At 51.7% G+C, this 21,008-nt stretch overlaps 1 protein-coding gene across 1 annotated transcript in view; it reads right to left on the minus strand.

The window, feature by feature from the left end:
* INTS1 (integrator complex subunit 1) overlaps positions 1 to 19,991 on the minus strand; it is a 34,794-nt gene extending 14,803 nt beyond the window's left edge. The window contains exons 1-22 of the mRNA XM_053555836.1: positions 19,942 to 19,991; positions 19,625 to 19,723; positions 18,635 to 18,925; positions 15,656 to 15,852; positions 15,345 to 15,482; positions 14,902 to 15,061; positions 14,638 to 14,743; positions 14,341 to 14,527; positions 14,109 to 14,254; positions 13,884 to 14,025; positions 12,240 to 12,416; positions 11,531 to 11,639; positions 10,559 to 10,679; positions 10,023 to 10,100; positions 8,750 to 8,907; positions 7,946 to 8,042; positions 2,813 to 2,904; positions 2,587 to 2,647; positions 1,230 to 1,427; positions 860 to 989; positions 446 to 628; positions 225 to 374 (exon numbers count right to left, since the gene is read on the minus strand). Coding sequence (XP_053411811.1) covers positions 225 to 374; positions 446 to 628; positions 860 to 989; positions 1,230 to 1,427; positions 2,587 to 2,647; positions 2,813 to 2,904; positions 7,946 to 8,042; positions 8,750 to 8,907; positions 10,023 to 10,100; positions 10,559 to 10,679; positions 11,531 to 11,639; positions 12,240 to 12,416; positions 13,884 to 14,025; positions 14,109 to 14,254; positions 14,341 to 14,527; positions 14,638 to 14,743; positions 14,902 to 15,061; positions 15,345 to 15,482; positions 15,656 to 15,852; positions 18,635 to 18,925; positions 19,625 to 19,682 — 2,979 coding nt within the window. The 5' untranslated portion in view covers positions 19,683 to 19,723; positions 19,942 to 19,991. The remainder of the gene's footprint in view (positions 1 to 224; positions 375 to 445; positions 629 to 859; positions 990 to 1,229; positions 1,428 to 2,586; positions 2,648 to 2,812; positions 2,905 to 7,945; positions 8,043 to 8,749; positions 8,908 to 10,022; positions 10,101 to 10,558; positions 10,680 to 11,530; positions 11,640 to 12,239; positions 12,417 to 13,883; positions 14,026 to 14,108; positions 14,255 to 14,340; positions 14,528 to 14,637; positions 14,744 to 14,901; positions 15,062 to 15,344; positions 15,483 to 15,655; positions 15,853 to 18,634; positions 18,926 to 19,624; positions 19,724 to 19,941) is intronic.
* Positions 19,992 to 21,008: the final 1,017 nt, after the last annotated feature.

Below are 21,008 nucleotides of genomic sequence, written 5' to 3' on the forward strand. Positions count from 1 at the left end.
GCTGTTCATCTTCAAGATTTAGCATAGTTCTAGTTCAATGAGTCACTCTCTGAGTACTTCTGTTACCACCCAGGGAAAGGATACCAAGACAAGGGATAGTCTTATTGCTTCCAAATTTCAACTGTGGAGACCATTCTACCATGAAAACCAGTCAGAAGATAGTCTGGGTAGACTAAGTGCTCACTTTAAACACACAAAAATAGAGATGCACCACCTAGCCTCACCTTCATGGCCAGCACACGGGAGGCCACTTGGGAGGAGCCAAGGCGCCGCAGGAAGTAGTCGAGCACCTCGCACGTTGTCTGCTCATCAGCCTTTGGGCCCAGCAGCAGGTCCTGCAGGCGGCCCAGGAGCTGTCGCTGCTTCTGCTGTCTCTGCAGAGACAAGAAGGGCTCTCAGGGGGCCATGGGTGGGGCTGTGGCGGGAACAGTGGGCGAGCACGCACCTGCCGCTTCTTGGCCTTCTGCTCTCTGCTCTCACCCTCATCCTCCTCCTCCCCAGAGGCAGTAGCGTCATCCGCAGCATCGTGCAGCAGAAACTCACACAGGCACTGCACAGGTAGCACGTCCAGGGAGCCCTCGCTGGACTGCACCAGGTCAGCCAGCCAGGGCATGGACTGCGAGGAGGCCTAGATGATGACACGGGGCCACGCTCAGCACCTTCCCCTGCCCAGACACAAGTCAGGCAGAGCAGCACTGTGCTGGCACATCATGCAGTCTGAGTGCATCTTGTATGCAGCTGTGCTCTCCCCTCTTCTGGCCACGATGCCACTTAATGTCAGAGCCCACCAATGCCTCTGGGACATTCCAGGCTACGCCCCCACCATCTCTGTCTCCAGGAGCCCTGAGGCAAAACTCACCTGCCTCTGGATGATGTTGAGGAGAAAGTCAGGGTTGCGGCTCCGACACAGGAGATGCCCTAGGCGGAGGGACTGATTGAGGCCTTTCACTTGATCCAGGATGTGAGGGGGAGGCCTCCGGGGGGGCCCTCTGGGGTTCACAGAGGACACCAGTGTGTCAGAAAGCCATGCATCACTCCCCCCCTCAAAGCAATAGTAAGGGCAGGGAAAGCTGCAGCCTCCCAGTCGAGGCAGCACTTCTGCGACTGAGTACATGTCCTGATCTCAGCTGTGCCCAATGCCTGGCTCTGTCCCACCCATACCAACCACTTGCCATCCCAGCCAGTGCTACCCTGGGCCTCAGGGCTTTAAGTGTGGGCCAGACACATACTGGGGGTCCAGGCTGGTGAGCTGAGACAGGAGAAGGCTGCTGCTTTCAGTAATGGTCTGCTTGGTGGACGCTGCCGCCAGATGTCCCTCAAAGGCCAGAATCTCTTGCTTCTCTCGCTGGGAGATCTGGAGCTCCCGATTGATCATCTCCGTCCGGGTCTCCTCATCCGTCAGAGTACATGGTGGGTAGGAGTAATTGCTGGGCCAGACAAGGGGGACTTGTTACCCTGCCCCTTGTTAAAGGCTGCTCCTCATCAGACAGCACTCAAGGTCAAGAAGGGTCAAAGTTCATGACACTGCCTATGCCTGGCACGCAGCTTCAGCTGTCAGGAGCATCAGGGCTGACCCACTGGGCCATCCCAAAGCCGTCAAAGCTGAGATCCCAGAGAAAAACATCCACATTCTCCAAAGAACCTAACTCTTTCCTTCTTCCACACAGCAAGACAGCCCTTATCAGTGTCAGAACCCCAGAGCCTCTTGGTAGGATACCACCTCTTCCATGCCACACTCTGGCAGGAGCAACAGACCTGAATAGGCCTCCACCTTCCCTGAGGGCCTTCCAGAGGCTTAGGCAGCATTATGGGAGGCACTAACAGTCCTTCTGCTTTCTATATTCCCAAATCTGTCTCCCTGAGTGCTATCTCTAAGGCCCCACTAACAGTCCTTCTGCTTTCTATATTCCTGAGGGCCTTCCAGAGGCTCAGGCAGCATTATGGGAGGCACTAACAGTCCTTCTGCTTTCTATATTCCCAAATCTGTCTCCCTGAGTGCTATCTCTAAGGCCCCACAAAGTCTATCTGCTCCAGCCCTTCAGAAGGGTGAAGGAAGCAGGTGTGGCCCAGTTACAACACTCAGGCTGGGTCTCCACAATGCCATGGTTGCAGGCCCTGCTACATCTTGGCTACCACTGTGAGATGCCCTCATTGGCTGGACCAGATACCAGGTCCTGGAGCACATCATGCCCTCACCCTATGTGGATACCAGCACACTAGGGCACAGCTCACCTGCCACTGGCCCCAAGCAGGGCCCTGTTACAGCTCACCTGGACTTCCATTGCTTCTTTCCTCACATCTGCCCAGCATCACACCACCTACAAGCCTGCCCTGTCCCCATGCCAGTTGCAAGAGTACTGCCAGGTGGGCTGGTGGGGCCTGCAGACCTCTTTGTGGGCTCTACCTCAATCCATACACACCCTCAACCCCCAATAAGGGAGAGACCAAATGTGATAGACTTAGATTCACAACCTCAAGCGCACAAGTAAACAGGAACTAGTAATGCAACATAACAGAGACCTGGCCCTGCCTGGCCCTGGGTGTGCCCCCCTGCCCTGGTCCCACCAAGAAGACACACGCTCTCACTTGGTCATCACCATCTCCATGAGCATTTTCAGGGTTGGGTATTCCTCCCAGGCGGCCAGGCCTAGGAGACAAGAGCAAAGGGGCTCACAGAGCTACCCTACAGGCACCAGGCAGCAACCCTGCTACAGGTGCATGACCCTCCCCTCACCCAGTCCCCCAACTAACAAATGAGCAACCCTAAGGGTAAAGCATCCTCTGGCTTGTGCGCTGACAAGAAAGGGCTCACCAATATTCTCAGGGTTGAAGGCAGCAACGACCAGCAGGAGGGGCCAGGCCTTCCAGTAGAGGGTGGAGATGGCGAGGTTTGGGGGCTGGTACCTAGGGAGCAAGGAGCAGCACCTGCTTAATAACTACACTATTGATCCTGGTGCCTCAGAGATCCCGTCCCCCGCACGGTTTGGCAGCAACACCTGCCCGAGCACATGCGCGGCACTGTGCAGTGTCTAGCTCTGCATCTACCATCCAGGTCCAAATTCCAACTATCTCTCAGCAGCTTGGAGCCCAGGGCAATTATTTACCTTTCTTAGCCTCAGTTTCCCATCTTTAAAATGGGAAACACTGGTAAAATAATAAAATGCTCAATAAATGTTAGTTATTGTTCCTTTTTTTTTTTTTGAGACAGAGTCTCAAGCTGTTGCCCTCAGTAGAGTGCTGCGGCATCATAGCTCATAGCAACCTCCAACTTGGGCTCAAATGTTCCTCTTGCCTCAGTTTTTCTATTTTTAGTAGAGACAGGGTCTCAGTTTTGCTTAGGCTGGTCTCGAACTCATGAGCTCAAGCTATCCACCTGCCTTGGCCTCCCAGAGTGCTAGGATTACAGGCACGAGCTACTCGCCCAGCCATTAGTTATCACTCTTAGTGTTTAGGTCAGAAAACTGGAAACAACTTTAGTATGCATCAACATGTAATTGCAATAACATTTAAAAGTTAGATATAATGTAATTATAATTAAAGTACAGTCCTTTTAAGTGGCAAAGAATTCTGACCCCTAGAAAGAATGAAGAGAATGTGAGACAAAACTTGTAGTAGTGTGTGTCTGTTGTTGAGTGGAAAACACCCCACCGGGAAGCAGAACAGGCACTAGCAGGTACAAGAGAAATGTAGAATAACCCACTAGTAGCAGGACTGTGGTTAGGGTTAGGTATAAGCTCAACAGGATAATTTCAAAACTTCTACAATGAAAACCACACAATGCTGATATAAGAAACTACAGCTCTAGACAAAGGGAAATACAACCCATGTGCTTGAGTTGAGATTTGATATCATTAACATGGCAGTTTGTCTTAGACTGATTCACAGATCAATGCAATCCCTATAAAAACACACTTGACTTTTCTGCAGAAATTGACAAGCTAACCCTAAAATCCACATGGAAATAAAAGTACTCAGAATAGCCAAAACAGGCTGGATGCGGTGGCTTATACCTGTAATCCTAGCACTCTGGGAGGCCCAGTTGGGTGGATTGTCTGAGCTCACGAATTTGAGACCAGCCTGAGCCAGAATGAGACCTCATCTCTAAAAATAGTCAGGCATTGTGGTGGCCACCTGTAGTCCCAACTACTTGGGAGGCTGAGACAAGAGAATCGCTTGAGCCCAAGAGTTTGAGGTTGCTGTGAGCTATGATGCCACAGAACTCTACTGAAGACAACAGAATCTCAAAATAAAAAAAAGGAATAACCAAAACAATCTTAAAAAGGAACAAAGTTGGAAGACTCAGCCTTCCTAATTTCAAAACTGGTAACACAAAGTTGGTTCAGCGCCCATAGCTCAGTGGTTACAGCGTCAGCCACATACACCTGGGCTGGTGGGTTCGAGCCTGGCCTGGGCCTGGTAAGCAACAATGACAACTACAAGAAAAAAAGAAAAACAAGCTGGGCATTGTGGAGGGCGTTGTTGTATAGTCCCAGCTACTTGGGAGGCTGAGGGAAGAGAATCACTTAAGCCTGAGTTTGAGGTTGCTGTGAACTGTGACGCCATGGCACTCTACCGAAGGCGACATAGTGAGACTGTCTCAAAAAAAAAAAACAACTGAACACAAAGTTATAGCAATGTAGAGTGTGGTATAAGCATTAAGAACAGGAGGGAGGGGGTGGGGCCTTGGTGTGTGTCACACTTTATGGGGGCAAGACATGATTGCAAGAGGGACTTTACCTAACAATTGCAATCAGTGTAACCTGGCTTATTGTACCCTCAACGAATCCCCAACAATAAAAAAAAATAAATAAAAAAATAAATAAAATAACAGACTCACAGATCAGAGGAACAGAACTGAGTCCAGGAATGAAACTTCACATTTATGCTCAATGGATACTGAAAAGGTGCCAAGACCATCAAAAGAGGAACAATCTTTTCAACAACGGTACTGGAACAACTGCACATCTAGGTGCAAAACATGAAGTTGGGCCCCTGCCAAACACCATGTACAAAATGGATGGGCCTAAACATTAAGAGCTAAAACTATAAAATTCTTAGGCAAAAACAGGAGTAAGTCTCATGAGCATGGGTTGGCAATGGTTTTTCAGGTACAACACCAAAGCACAGGCAGCCACAGCAACAGAAAGATAAGCTGGATTTTATCAGATCACACAATGGTCAACAGAATAGAATCCAGAGTTCACAAACCTGCGTGGGTGATTTCTGACAAGAAGCCAAGATCATTTGATGAGAGGAAGCAAATATTTCAGCAAATAGTATGGGGACAACTGGACATCTCCATGTAAGGGAGTAAGCTGGACCTCTGCCTCATACCATAAATAAAAATTAACCCAAAATGGACCAAAAACCTAAATTTAAGAGCTGAAACTGTAAAATCCTTGGAAGAAAATATAGAATTAAATCTTTGTGACCCAGGGCTAGACAATGGTTTCTCAGATATGATATAAAAGCATAAAAACCAAATGAAATAAATTGGCTCGGTGCTCGTAGCACGGTGGTTACAGCGCTAGCCACATACACTGAAGGTGGTGGGTTCGAACCTGACCCGGGCCAGCTAAGCACAAATGGCAACTGCAACAACAATAAAAAAATAGCCGGGCATTGTGGTGGGCACCTGTAGTCCCAGCTACTTGGGAGACTGAGGCAAGAGAATCGCTTGAGCCCAAGGGTTGGAGGCTGCTGTGAGCTGTGATGCCACGGCACTCTACCGAGGGCAACATAGTGAGACTCTGTCTCAAAAAAATAAATAAATAAAATAAAATGAAATAAAATAAATTGATAAAATTTCATCAAAATTTAGAACTTTTGTGTCAAAGGATACTATTAAGAAAGTGAAAAAAAAAAAAAAACATACAGAAAGGAGAAAATACTGTATTTGCAAAGCATAGATCTAGTTAAGAGTCTAGTACCCATGACCTGGTGCAATGGCTCCTGCTTGTAACCCTAGCAATCTGGGAGGCTGAGGAGTGTAGACTGCTTGAGCTCAGGAGTTCAAGGCCAGCCTAAGCAAGAGCAAGACTCCCATCTCCAGTAAAATAAAAAAATTAGTTGGGTGTGGTGGTGGGTGCCTATAGTCCCAGCTACCTGGGAGGCTGAGGCTTAAGCTCAGGAGCTCAAAGTTGCAGTGAGCTGTGATGACATCACTGCAAATGCCTGCTTGATACAGTGAGATCTGTCCCCCCAAAATTAAAAATTAAAAAAATACCTCAGCAAAAATTTGAATAGACATTTCTCTAAAGGAGATACGTAGATGGCCCATCAGTACACAAATATCATCAGTGATTAGAAAACCATGAACCAAAACTAAAATGAGACACCACCTCACGTCCACCTGGATGGCTAAAACAAGAGAAATGAGCAGTCAGTGTTGGTGACGACAGAGACACTGGAAAGTGAAATGACACAGCTGCCATGTAATGACATGAGATGACACCTGATCCTCCCAGCAATTTCACTCCTGATATCCATTTAAGACACCTGAAATCACATGTCCACGCAGATGTGCACACACATTAAAAATAGCCACACAGACTCGGTGCCCATAGCACAGTGGTTACAGCACCAGCCACATACACCGAGGCTGGCAAGTTCAAGCCTAGCCTGGGCCAGCTAAGCAACAACTACAACAAAAAAATAGCCGGGTGTTGTGGCAGGCACCTGTCCCAGCTATTTGGGAGGCTTAGGCAGGAGAATCACTGAAGCCCAAGACTTTGAGGTTGCTGTGAGCTGTGACACTACGGTACTCTACTGAGGGCAACATAGTAAGACTCTTTCTCAAAAAAAAAAAGAAAGAAAAAAAAATATATAGGTTCAAACCCGGCCCCGGCCAAATTGCAACAAAAAAAAAATAGCTGGGGCGGTGCCTGTAGCTCAAAGGGGTAGGGTGCCAGCCCCATATGCCAGAGGTAGCAGATTCAAACCCAGCCCCGGCCAAAAACTGCAAAAAAAAAAAAAGCTGGGCGCTGTGTAGTGGCACTCTACCAAGGGCGATAAAGTAAGACTCTGTCTCTACAAAAAAAATCATCATACAGTGGATACCCCCAAATGTCTACCAGCTGGAGAATGATAAATAAGACATCTATACTAGTGATTTTCAACTGGTGTGCCATGAGAGGATCTTAGGTGTGCCACAGAAATTTTTAAAGGTCATTAATTAATTTTTGAAAGAAGTTCAAAATACAGTAAGTATATTCTTTTTTTGCTTTTTTTTTTTTTGATCAACATAATTTAAGTGTGCCATGCAGTTTAACTAATAGGTTCAAGTGTGCTGTGAGATGAAAAAGTTTGAAAAACACTGTTCTATACAATGGTATGTCACTCGGTCACAGAAAGGAATGAACCAACACCTGCTATGATGTGGATGAACCCTGAAAACACTGTGCTCAGGGGAGAAAGCCAGTGACAGAAGATCACATGTTGTAGGATTCCATTTATATAAAACATCCCCAAAGGACAAGTCTACACAAATGAAAGCAAAACAGTGGTCGCTGAGGGAAGGCGGGGGAGGGATAAGGGGTGGAACAGTGGGGCACAGGGAGAGACAACTAATGGGTACAGGTTCCTTTTAGAGGGAGAAAAGGTCTAAAATTATAAAGATTATACAACCTATGAACACACTTAAAAACACGGAAATGTACACTTTCAATAGATGAAATGCATATGAGTTATACCCCAATAAAGCATTAAAAAATAGAGGATAAACTCAACGCCGTGCGAAAAATAAAGAACACACATTAATGAATACACAGAAATAGTATAAATGACTTAGAGACACTGAAGAGAACAGGGAAGTGAATCACTTGAACTCAAGCAAAGTGGAAAAACAGGCTGTGTGCAACACCCACAGGCCTCTAAGAAGAGGCCACCAAGAGCTTGCCCCCCAGGGAGTGGGGTGGGTGGGCCCCAGTAGGAGCCCAGGTCTCACCCAGGCGGAAGCTGGATATTCTCAGGGTGGTGGTAGGTACACAGGTTCAGCACAGCGTCAATCAGCTGGATCCTTTCCACCTTCAGTACTTCCACGTCTGAAACAAAGAGCCGCACTCAGGCCCCAGAGCCCAATTGCACGCATCTGGATAGCCAAGGCACAAGGTCTGGGGTATCACAGAGCGAGAAGTCTGGCCCTGCTGAAACAGCACAGGATGGTCTGGAGGAAGCACAAATGCTCCCTGGGACATGCGGACATTTTTACTTTGGGGCATCTGAGCAGGGTCCAGAGAGTAAACAAGGCTGTTGAGGGACAATGGCACAGCCTAGAAGCAGGGTACGGAGGTGAAGACATATGGTGTGACCGGGGCAGGGACCAGAAGCCCCTGGCTCACACAGCAGACATTACAGCCTGGCCCACAGGCAGTGGGAGCACTAGATTTAAGATCACCTAAGAGGAGGGGGAGAAAAGTGACAGAAGATCCTGCCATGGTTCAATCACACTGAATATGATGCAAATCCCAGGATGAATCCCACAATTGTGCAGAGACTACACAGCTGCCAAAGACACAAACACACTTCTAAGTCCTCAATTCCAGGTCTCCAAGCCTCCCAAACTGTCCATTTAGAGCTGAGTAGAGGGGCAGAAAGCTCAGCTGAAACACAGCTTCCCCGAGGGAAGGCAGACGCACTACCATGGCACCAGCACCGAAATGGCTTTGGCTTTTACAGGCATGAGGGAGCAGAGCTGTCACCTAGAAGGGTCTAGGACAAAGCCTGCAGCAAAACCCCAAGGGACCCTCACCATCTGCCTGCACGGCTGCAGCTCGCTTCACCAGGTGGTCAGCAAGTTCCATGGCATCTGCAGGACCGAGTGGCAGCTCTCGGGATAGCCCAATGACCAGGATGCGCATCAATGTGTCCTCCAGGATGGGCACCTCTGAGCAGAGGCGCAGGAAGAAGCTGTGGGCAGTGGAGGGAGAGGTCTGACTCAGAAGGGGGCCAACTTCAAGGCTGGCAGGACCCCTCAGTGGGGCTGAGGACAGAAGCCAGACTGCCTGAGGTAAAGCAACACAGGCAAGCAGAGGAGGAGGAGCTGTGTCCCTCCCCAAGTTCCTGTTCCCCTTGAATCCAAGTGGCCCTTCACAGGACAGAAGCCCTAGCTCCAAGACTTGTCTTGGAATGGGAAGCTACCCACTCTTTTGTCACATGTACAGTCGCTTGTTCCTACTGCCAACACAGGAGAGGCTCTGATGCCCCAGAGAGAACAGTTCTGGCCCACAAGGAGCTCAAAGGCAGATGGACAAAGAGAGACCATTACACAACTTCCCAGAATGCAACAGAAGTGTCACCATGAAAGGGAGCAGAATGCCCAAAGCAGATGGGCTGAATACAGAGCCCCAGGAGACCTGGGGCACAGTGTAGTTGTTCTAGAACACTTGGGGTGACCACCTGGTCTTGGAGGGAGACAGCAGTAAGTATATGAGGAAGGACAGAGTATCTAGCTATTTGGAAGCAAGGAAGGGCAAGCAGTGTGTGTGGAGGTGTGTGAACGGGAGGTGGGTGTGGGTGTGTACCAGGATGGTAGCAGTCATGTGGACACAGTAGTGGCTAGGTCCCTGGGAGTGAAGATGACTTCAGAGACACCAATAGACACCAAGCAGCACCCAGGGCCACAGGGAGGGACAAGATGGTGGCCACTAAGAACATAGCTGGGGGGTGGCACCTGTGGCTCAAGTGGATAGGGCGCCAGCCACATACACCAGAGCTGGTAGGTTCAAATCCAGCCCTGGCCTGCCAAACAAGGACAACTACAACCAAAAAATAGCCAGGTGTTGTGGCAGGCACCTGTAGTTCCAGCTACTCGGGAGGCTGAGGCAAGAGAATAGCTTAAGCCCAGGAGTTGGAGGTTGCTATGAGCTATGACACCACAGCACTCTACCCAGGGCGATAGCTTGAGGCTGTCTCAAAAAAAAAAACACCACAGCTGGGCCCAGACCCTGACTGGATCCTCCTGCAGCAACCAGCCCCACCACCAGCCCCAGTGGCGGCCCTGAGCACACAACAGGCTCACTCACTTGCGGTCACTCTCAGGTGGCCAGTTGTCCCACTTGTAGTAGGTCTCCGGTTGCTCTGTGAACAGCACCTTGTGGAGGCTGCAGGGCAGAGAAGACCCACCAGTTGGGATGTGGATGCTGGAAGGACCTGCTCCACCCTGCCAGTTCCAGGAAAAGGGTCCCTGTCTCAATAGGTTCAACTTGGTCAAAAGCTGTAGACAGAAACGTGCTCAGACATAGGGGCTAGCTGACCACTCAGAGCTATACCGCCTCACAGCACCTACCAGGGAACCTACTGTGACCAACCCTGAGGCCAGTCAGGCTGATGCTATGACTGTGGGACAACTGCAGCTCCAATCGGGCAGGGGTCCCCACCTGACAGACCAGAGTCCATTGGAGGTCTAGCATGCATAAGACACCTGTGTCCACTGCCACTGCCTGCCTTGGATGTCACAGGTTCCTGTGTGAAAGCCCTTACATGTCCTGAGCCAGTGGGCTACTAGGCAGAAGGTGAGGCAGAGGCTGGGGCAGGGACCACCCACAGCACTGGTCCTTACCAGTGCACATAGTCCTTGGGAGCGAGCTTGCTGATGGAAGGCACGACGGTGTGAAGCCACCAGACAGCATCCCGCTGGATTGCAGCAATCTGGTTCTGGAACGAACGCAACACCTCAAGGTCTGAAATGAACAAACAGGTTTGCTGTCTTTGTCCATGCAGTAGACCAGCCAACACCATTCGAGGCCAGCACCAGAATGGAGACTGGACTTTACAAGGCAGCAACTCAGAACAACCCAGCTTCTGGACCACCCATGCATTACACAGGCAGAAGCTGACTCAGCTGGAGTAACACTCGAAGTGTCTCACAACCCTGGCCAGGGTCCAGGAAAGCCTTGAATTCCAGAGGATTTCACTCTAGCCAAACTCTTAAAAATGAAACAAACTGGGCGGCGCCTGTGGCTCAGTGAGCAGGGCGCCGGCCCCATATACCGAGGGTGGTGGGTTCAAACCCGGCCCCAGCCAAACTGCAACAAAAAAATAGCCGGGCGTTGTGGCGGGCGCCTGTAGTCCCAGCTACTCGGGAGGCTGAGGCAGGAGAATCGCCTAAGCCCAGGAGTTGGAGGTTACTGTGAGTTATATGACGCCACGGCACTCTACCAAGGGCGATAAAGTGAAACTCTGTCTCTACAAAAAAAAAAAAAAAAAAATGAAACAAACTGACCTGACTTAAACACCACCTCCCATCTCTCCTTCCTGCCTTTGGCTGGCTGAAAGGACACCAAGCCTGAACTGCCTCCGTGGTGGATGCCAGAACTCGAGTGTGCAAATGATGCACACAAAGAACAGACTCTGAAGCTGGTGTCAGGAAGCACAGAACAGCAGCTCCCAGGGGCCCCTTCAGAGGCCATGCTGTGCTAAGGCCCCCTCCAGGTTTCATTTTTAAGTGTTTGGAGGGCCACCCATAGCGACAGGAGAGGTGCCTGCTGCCAGCTTGAACCCTGCCTCAGACCCAAGACCCTCCTGTCCTTACTTCGTTTCTCTCCCTTGTCCCATGCGACGCCAGCCTCCTTCACCTGAGCTGTGATCCCCAGCATCATGGACACAGCCAACACGTCAGTTATGTGAACCACAAACCGCTCCTGCAAGCACAGGACAGCAGTTTGTGTCCTTGAAAGACCTGCACATGAGAGCCCCACTCCACGTGCACAGGCACAAGCTGAGATTCAGAGAGCCCAGGGACCACATTAGCAGAGGGCTCCAACAGGTCTTGAGACCCAAAAGCAGTGTGCAGCAAGGCCCTAGTCAGGCTTGGCCAACAGAGCTGGACAGATCCCCTGTCCTGAAGGGCATACTGCCTCGCATGCTGACTGCCCACTTGCTGCTCACAACCAGAGGCGCTGCCCAGTATGTCACTCTTGTACCCCTCAAACTGGCATGGGCAGATCCTGCCATGCCCTGCCTCCCTGCCTATACCGTCTCCTCCCCAACTCCATTGGCTACAGCTCTGTCCATACTAGCCCGGGGTGCCGACTCCTCTGTGCATGATTAGGCCTCCTCAGGCCTCCCACAGGATGGAACCTAAACTTCTCTCTGGGACACACAGGCACCAGTAGCCCTCCCTCCTGCTGGTACCCACTCCCAGGCAGAGCAGGGCACATGGGCAAAACCAGGACACGGGGGCAGCTGCAGTAGGGCCTATACTGGAGGAAAAGCCAGAAAGGCCATAGCATCCATAGCACCTTGAATTCCATGTCCAAGTACTGGGGCTCCTTGCGCTCCTGCATGAGCCCCAGGCAGAAGGCCTGGAAGTTGATCTCATGCTTGGTCTGTTTGATGATCTCCCGGAGCAGGGCCCGAGAGGCCCGCAGGTAATCATCCTTGTTGGTCAGCAGGTCTTGAAACACCATAGCCAGGAACTAAGGTAGAGAGAGGCTAAGCAGGAAGCTGCTGGGCAGTTCCCTCCCCATTGGCACCCTCCTCTGTCTTAGCCTTGCAGGAAGCCTCCCCAGGCTGGACCAGAGAATGAGCCCCTCTGTCTTCCTGTGGCACAGCCAGGCAGGTCAGCACACACAGGTACCACAGCATCTCAGACAGACTTGTCCTTCTCCCTTGGCTGAGAGTTCCCTGAAAGCAGCAACGGCTACATCTTATTTAACTTTCATGACAACTGGCACATGGAAAGTTGGCCCTCGCCAGATGAGGGCACAGACTAACAGGCACTGTGGGAGTGCTGATTACCAGGCAGCACAGCCACAAATGAAAGAGATCTCAGCCTCTTCTCCACCCTGAACCTCAACCTGAGAGCTTAAGTGATCCAGAACTTTTCTTAAAACGCTGGCTGCAATGATGACAGACCTGATCGTCAGAACTGGCCCTAAGCCCATCTTGATGTTTCACATGCAAACAAGCCCACGACAAGCCTAACATGTTCACAGTGTGGGAGATTTTCCTTTCAAAGGAGACTCCTGAATCCAATCAGGCAGGTCTGCAGGCCTGCAACACTACAGTCAGAACACACAGGGACTTCTGCCTAATTGAGGACAAGCCCTGCTCAGGAAGGCAGAACTGGCTCTTAGCTAGGAAACTCTGGTGGCTTTTTAAGGCTCAGTATTGCTCCCTCCCAAACACGCTGAGCTTTAAATTTTGAGAAAGATGAGTTCCCACACTGGAACTGGCTGAAAGTCACACTTTAGTGGGTTTCAAAAGCTCCCATTATAGGCCAGGCACAGTGGCTCACGCCTGAAATCCCAAGACTCTGGGAGGCCGAGGTGGGTGGATAGCCTGAGCTCATGAATTTAAGACCAGCTTAAACTAGAGAGAGACCTTGTCTCTAAAAATAGCTGGGTGAGGATGGAGCCTGTGGTTCAAAGAGTAGGGTGCCGGCCCCACATGCTGGAGGTGGTGGGTTCCAACCCAGCCTCAGCCAAAAACTGAAAAAAATAAAATAAAATAAAAATAGCTGGGTGTTGTGGTGAGCACCTGTAGTTCTAGCTACTTAGGAGGCTGAGTCAAGAGAATTGCTTGAGCCCAAGAGTCAGAGGTTGCTGTGAGCTGTATCAACACAGCACTCTACCGAGGGCAACAAAATGAGACTGTCTCAAAAAAAAACAAAACAAAAGAAAGCCCCCAACCTTTGCAAGGCTCTGGTAGCAGATCATTTACCCACACAGCACCAACAAACCACCCCATTCACTTGTACAGTCACCAGGGTGACAGGTGATGCCACACGGACCCCCCTACCCACAGCCACAGGCCCTACCTGGTATGGGAAGGACCAGAGTCAGGCCCCACAACTGGAAGCTGCCCCACCCCATAAACCAGCTGTGCCACAGCTCTCAGGGAGCACCTGCCATGCAGCAACGCTGCCAGCACTTGGGCCCTACCTTAGGCGCCAGCTCTGAGCTATGCTGCAATACAGTGTAGAGGATCTGCATGTTGTTTGGGTTCCGGGCGTTGGAAAGTTCATTGAAAATCACAAACTTGATGGTGGTGCCCAGGTTGTCCTTGTGAGCATTTAGCAGCTCCCTGGGCCAGAGAGCCAAGTGAGTGGAAGGGTACAGGGTGTGAGGGGCTGCCTTGCTGTTTGCCCACTCCTGCCTGTGCTATACCTGACACAGAGCATGTAGTGGTTGAGGAGAACTTTGGGCTTGAGGCGAATCTTGATCAGATGGGAGATGACATCCATGTCCTCAGAGCCGTGTGTGTTGCAGTTCATGCAAACAGACATCAGCAGGTCCTGGGCCGGCCTGGTCAGCTGCAGAGAGACCAGGGAACCCAGCTATTTCATGGCCTGCAATACCTGTGGGGCCTGTGCTCAATGGCACCTCCCGCCATGCTCACCTTGGGGTTCTGTAGCCACATCTCCAGCTTCTGCACCGTCATTAGCCGCACCTCCTTATAGCCACAGGTGGAGGTGAGAAGCCGCAGGAGGTTCCTGGAGACATTGTCGATGGGCTGACGCCGGTTGAGCTGGTCTCGAAGCATGTCAAGAACATAATCTTCCACGCTCTCTGCGAGGTCATCGTACCTAGGCCAGAGGGGGGAAGGAAGGGAGGGAGGAAGGCTGTCCTCGAGGCGCCCCACCCTGCCTGCCTCCCTGCCACACCCCACAGGGCTAGGGCCACACAGCATACCTACCTAGGCATGAGCTGGCCTTCCTGCTCAGGGCTCAGCTTCTCCTCAGCAATGAGCAACTCCGACTGGCTATCCTCCTCCTCCGTGAGTGAGGGGTGAGGGCTGCTCCCTGCACAGACCATGGAGAGGACCCCAAGGAATGTCCTCCTCACCCCTCCTGACAGTACCCACCTCCCAAACCCAGCCTCCATGGGAGGTGACCCCAGCTCCTCCCCTTAGGCTGGATGCCCTGACTTCTGGCCCAGCCTGGTCCCTGGCATCTCTTACCAGCACCGAGGTCCCCACCGCCACGTCCCACATCCCCCTGCAGCAGCATGCTCTTGGGGGGCATCTTGGTGTTAAACGCCGTCTGGATGTTGTCCACAAAGGTCCTGCAGTGTGGGCTGTCCACCCAGACCCGCTCCCCCAGCGAGTCTTCTATGTATACCTGCACCAGAAGGCACAAGCTGCTGGCTGGCAGCAGTACTGTCCTGCCTGCCCCCTATGGCTCTAGTGTGTCCCCAAATGCCTACTTGCTGCCTGGTGGGGCAGCTGCTCAGGAGGCCCTGACCAACTCCTCAGTGCAGGAGGAACTGAGAATGAATGACCGAGGCCATCAGACACCCTCTTTGGGTGAACATACTCGGCTGGCCTCCTTCCTACTGGTAGCCAGAGACTGCCTTGGTGTTCTGCCCTCTCCACCGCTAGGGCCCTAGGGAGAGGTGCCTCACCTTGACAAAGATCTCAGGCCAGTTTTCATCCTCCTCGTAGGCAGCCATGAGGAGGTTACAAGCCAGCACAGACACCAGGCTGTTCCCCTTGGCCTTGAAGTTGATGGAAGCATCCCGTCGTAAGAGGCTGCACAGAGCCTGTTAAGAGAGGGTGTGCATCACCAGGGGCCTTACTTGCACACGAACCTGCACACGTAAAGTCAGTGCAGTCCAGGCGGGGGCAAGATGGGAGGAGAGACATTAAGAGAGAAAGTAGCAGAGTGCCTGTCATATTACCTTTCCCACACAGAGGAGCAGATGCCTTCTCTCACCTCAATGACGCCTTCTGTGGCAAAGATGTTGGGCTTGATCTTAGCCAGGTACATCAGGCTCAGGTACAGGGTGCTGTCCGGCTTGGCCCGAGTGACCTTCAGCTGCTTCACAGCCCCACACAGCACCCCCTCGATCCTGTCATCATTCCCCTCTAGCTCAGCAGCTTCAATCTCATCCAGCAACACTGTGGGCAGGACTGGCCAAAGCAGGAGGGCCCAGTTAGAGCCAGGGCCAAGAACAGAGGTCACCCCAAGGCCACGGGGACACCAGGCAGACCAGCAGAAACCCAGCACATATCAGTGTCCAGTACTGTAGCAGACCAGTTTCCCACACAAGGGACAGTGGCAGCACTGGGGGATGCAGGGGCTGCAGGGTTCTGGCCTAGTAGTCACTCCAGTCCTCTCTCCACTGCATCCCACAAGGCTTCCCTGGAGTTGCGTGTTCCCAAGACAGAAACACTTTTCTACGAATTGGCCAATCTGTAGCCTCACTTTCTTTTTCGAGACAGAGTCTCACTCAGTTGACCTGGTGTTGAATGCCATGGTGTCATTAGCTCACAGCAACCTCAAACTCTTGGGCTCAAGTGATCCTCTTGCCTCAGCTTCCCAAGTAGCTGGGACTACAGGTGCCCACCACAAAACCCAGCTATTTTTAGAGGCAGGGTCTCCCTCTTGCTCAGGCTGGAATTGAACCCATCAGCTCAGGCAATCAACCCACCTCAGCCTCCCGGAGTGCTAGGATTACAGGCCTGGCTCGCTTTTCTCCTAATTGTGCCCCACCTTCAGTTGTCACTAACATTGTTTCCTGTGCCTCTTTCTCTGAATCTGCCTTGCCAGAATCTCTTTGCCTTAACTTTTACTTAAGACTTATTTATGGTTGCATTGTTAAACATACAAACATATGGAGGGAGGTGCTCTGATTTCTAACTTAACTGCACCAGAGATAGAGGACTCACCAGTACCTCCTGACACTAGACAAAGCAGACAGGATGAGGGGGCTGTAGTCACAGAGGGTCTGGCATTAGAGGGATTCCAAACAGACATTAGGAACAGCTGCACACAGCTTTCTGTTTTACTAACAATATCTAATATCATAAAGTACTTTATCATTCAGAATATGCTTTTAATTACCAAATCTCAGTTAATCTCCAAAACCACCTTTTCTGGGAGGTGATGCTGAACAAAATAAAGTACAAATAGCAAAGGAGAGAAGCACAGCTGAGTTAAGCCCCCAGTTCCCTGTGATCACTTTTAATCTTCACCAGCACTGGCTTCCCAGGTGAGGTCTAGGGCAGCTGCTGCCCAACTCACCTCCCAAAGCACTGCCCCAGCTACATCATCCTGTTCCATATGCTCCTAGGCTCCTGCTGCCAACTGAACCCAGCAAGGACACTGCCCACAACACAACAGCCTAAGATCTCACCGCTAAGTTCTGCCCACTCCAGACCTAGCCTTTGCTCCCTGGTTCAGTTCCACTCTCTCTGCTGAGCAATATCCTGTCTGTATCACAGTATGATTCCCTGATAAGCTTTCTCCCTCGCAAGGCTATGGGGGAGTCCCATTTTTAACTCCCCATTTCTAAAGTCTTCATGAGAACTCACTCACAGGCTTGCTTTACAATAACCTGGTCCCTCAGGTGGCAAAGGCCACAGCCTCTGTGCCTTGCACATGACAAAACTCAGCAGTAAGTGGCAGCTTAGTTTTTTTTTTTTTGGCCGGGGCTGGGTTTGAACCCACCACCTCCAGCATATGGGACCAGCGCCCTACCTGCTGAGCCACAGGCACCGCCCAGTGGCAGCTTAGTATTTTTGTTTGTTTTTTTTTTTGTCTCACTTTATGGCCCTCGGTAGAGTGCCGTGGCCTCACACAGCTCACAGCAACCTCCAACTCCTGGGCTTAAGCGATTCTCCTGCCTCAGCCTCCCAAGCAGCTGGGACCACAGGCGCCCACCACAACGCCCGGCCATTTTTTTTTTTTTTTGGTTGCAGTTTGGCCAGGGCCGGGCCCGAACCCGCCACCCTCGGTACACGGGGCCGGCGCCCTACGGACTGAGCCACAGATGCCGCCCCAGTGGCAGCTTAGTTTTAAGAGATAAACCATTGCCAAAGTTATGAGGACACTTGTTCTTTTTTACTCCTACAAAGAAATTACCCTAAAGAAATGCTCTGACAGACATAAAAAACATACAAAGGACGTTTGCCATTAGAGTGTCTACATGCTCAATAGAGGGACTGAGTTGACTATAACAGCTCTACTCTACAGGCTATCAACGAGCCATTAAGCATGTTCCTTAGCAAAATGATGTAGAAAAGCAGGATCAAATTTAGACAAATGCAAAATTAAAAGAATGTATGAGAGCAATGGGATCATGGATGAAGCTTATATTGCCCTTTGACGTCTTTAATGATATTGCTGTGTTGCCTTTCGACTGAAAAAAATGGGAGGAAGGGCAGTGCCTGTGGCTCAAAGGAGTAAAGCGTCGGCTCCATAAAACCTGGCCCCAACCAAAAACTGCAAAAAAAAAAAGTGGGGGGGGCAGGGGGAAATAAATTCTTCATTGCTAATAATTAGGAGAAAAGGACAAATGAGGTACAAACCATCTCTCAAATTTAGAAATACACTAGAATGTATAATCTTGAGAATACAGATGTGGGTGTCACCACCTGTGGTTTACCCTCCCAGGGATCAGAAAGAAATCTGTCACAAAGGAGGTGCTCAACAGACACATAAAATGCTTAACTGCACAAAAGACTGCCCTACTTCCCAAAAACCAACTGGGGGTCCAGCAGAGTAAAGGCTCCCATGTGAGAAGTTCTCTGAAAAACAAATGAACAAAAAAACCATTTCTCTCACAGGACCTGTGCCATCCAGGCCTGAAGCATCCTGTGCACAAGGCCTGAAGATGACCTTCATTGAACACTTAGTTGACTGACACAGTGTGGGACACATTCTCTATAAAAGTCTAACACTTGAGTTTACCTTCAATTGGCACCACAGATGGTTCCTTAATAGAGGGAGAAATGGCTCGTTTTTCTGCCACTGCAGCCTCAGCCAGGCGCCCCAGGGCACTCAGAGGGGGTGTGGAAGAGAGTTTGGGGCGTTTGGTAAGGCCAGTCAGGGCAGAAGCACCAGACAAAGCAGCTGCAGAATCCCGCTTTCGTTCTGAAGGCAGGCCAGAAGGGGCTGGCTTCAGCAAGGTGGATGCCGTTTTTGACTCATTGGCTTGACCCTTTGAGCCCAGAGCAATGAAGTCTCCTGGTGGAGGGTGCCCTGTAGAGAAAGGAGAAAGAAAAAACTAGCGTATTTGCAACCTCTAACATGAAAATAGACTGACTCTCCCGTCCTGTTATTTCATACGTGATTAAACGAGGGTCAGAGAAGGCAAGAAACACAGTTGAGATTACTCAACAAGACAACAGTAGAGCTGAGGCTGGGAGAATGTTCACAAGAGTGACAGTTCATTAGCATGAAAATGTAATTGATAATGAAAGTATAAAGGGTAAAACCATCAGTTAAACCTCAAAAAAAAGTGACAGCTCAAAGTTCCATAGACCTTACCACAAACCAGCCTGGTTTGCTTAGTCCTCAACATGAGATGGATGCTATTACTGTCACCTTACACACAAAGAAAACAGAGATCCCAAGCAGGAGAGTGGCCAAGCCAGGATTTGATTAGTCTGGCCCCAGAGTCTGTGCTTGTAACTGCTACATCTAGCTGCCTCCTCTCTCCAGGCACAAGACATCCACCCTACTGTCTGCTGCCTCCTGCGCTCAGCCTAAATCAGATAACCGGTGCCCCAGGAAGACGCAGCTGTTCCAACTCTCCCAAGGATTCCTAGAGCCACTTAGAACCGCAGGTTGTTTCTCTAGACCCAGCTCCTGAAAAGAACCTTCACTGCTGAACGACTAAGCCATAATGCGGGCTCTAGCGGCCGGGAAGTCCTAAGAACCTCCGGCTGCACGACGAACCTGAAGGCTTGGCCGCGGCGCTGGGCCTCCGGACGGTGGTGGGCTTGGCCCGGTTCATCCTGCCCCGTCCCCTCGCGGCTCCAGCTGTTCGTGTGTCACCTGAGGAAGAGGCCAGCAAGGAAAAAAAGACATTCGTTTATTCATTCACTCATTCGCTCCCCTACCGCAGGCGCCCGGGGAAAGGCAGGCCTGGCCAGCAGGCGACTCTGCGGGAACTGCACGGGCCATCTCCGACCTGCTGGGAGGGGCTTGACCAGGTCTCACCAGGCGGTGCTGACGACCGGGGGCAGAACTCGAAGATACTCCGACCCACTCACCTCGGTCCCATCATAAGGCGCTGCTGCCCCGGCTACCCGGAACCGGAAGCAAAGCTCGGGGCTCTCGGATGCCTACCTTCCGGAACTACCGGAAGCAACACAGTGAGGCGGGAGGTGCTCCCGCGGCGTCTGCAGCACCTCTGGCTGCGGGAGGGCGTAGTGCGGCCTAGGCGGTGGCCGGGTCGGGCTGCCGGGGAGGAGGACCGGGGGTCAGGGGCTCAACGGTTGCTCTTTGCTGGCTAGGGGCTCGTTTCCGCCCCGCGGGCTCCTCGGGGCCGACCTGGGCGCGATGCTTCTCGCTTTGGACGCGCCCGCCGGAGGCACCTGTCTCCTGCGCCAAGGACCTGCGGCGGGTTGGTGCGGCCTCATCGGCAGGTGCGAGAAACAGCGCCGGGCCGGGTTAGGCTGTGCGGACGCGGCTAGGCGTAGGCGCCCAGACCAAGGCAGTGTCCGCGGGGGAGCTTGGCGCTGCCCCTGAGCAGAGGCCAGCCCTATGTGTGCACCTGGCCCAGGGAGGACCACACTCCAGGCCTTTTTAAGTAAATGCTGTGAGAGGGAGTCAAGACTTGTGGTTAGGTGTCCTCCTGGCGCCCCCAGGCTCCTGCACCCCAGGCCGGGTTGGGTGGCGAAGCTCTGTCCGGAGATGTCCTCCCCAGGGCCAGGCTGGCCCAGGGCAGCGCCCTATACCTCTAGTCTATCTTTGGTACCCACTGGCTGGCAGGCTAAGGCGGCTGATGCCGGGCCAGTGGCTGCATCCCTGCTCTTTGCCTGAGCAGAGGGTCTCACGGATCCTAGGGCTGGAAGCTGGGCTGAAATTGAGCAGCCCTGGGATGAGGACAGAAAAGGCCCACAGATCTTGGTCTTCGGGTGATTTATGAGGGGTACCCCGCGACCTGGGCACAACAATAGGAACGAGGCTGGGGGCCTCTCTGCAAGCCAGGGTCAAAGGAGGGGTCACCCTACACACAGGACCCCTCACTCAGCAATCCTACTTGGGTGGCAGATGGGGGCCCCTGCCCATTGTTCTGGAGGCAGAAGTGGGGCTTCCTTGTCCAGTCTGGAGAGTG

The sequence above is a fragment of the Nycticebus coucang genome, chromosome 12, assembly GCF_027406575.1.
Source record: "Nycticebus coucang isolate mNycCou1 chromosome 12, mNycCou1.pri, whole genome shotgun sequence".
NCBI lineage: Eukaryota > Metazoa > Chordata > Mammalia > Primates > Lorisidae > Nycticebus > Nycticebus coucang.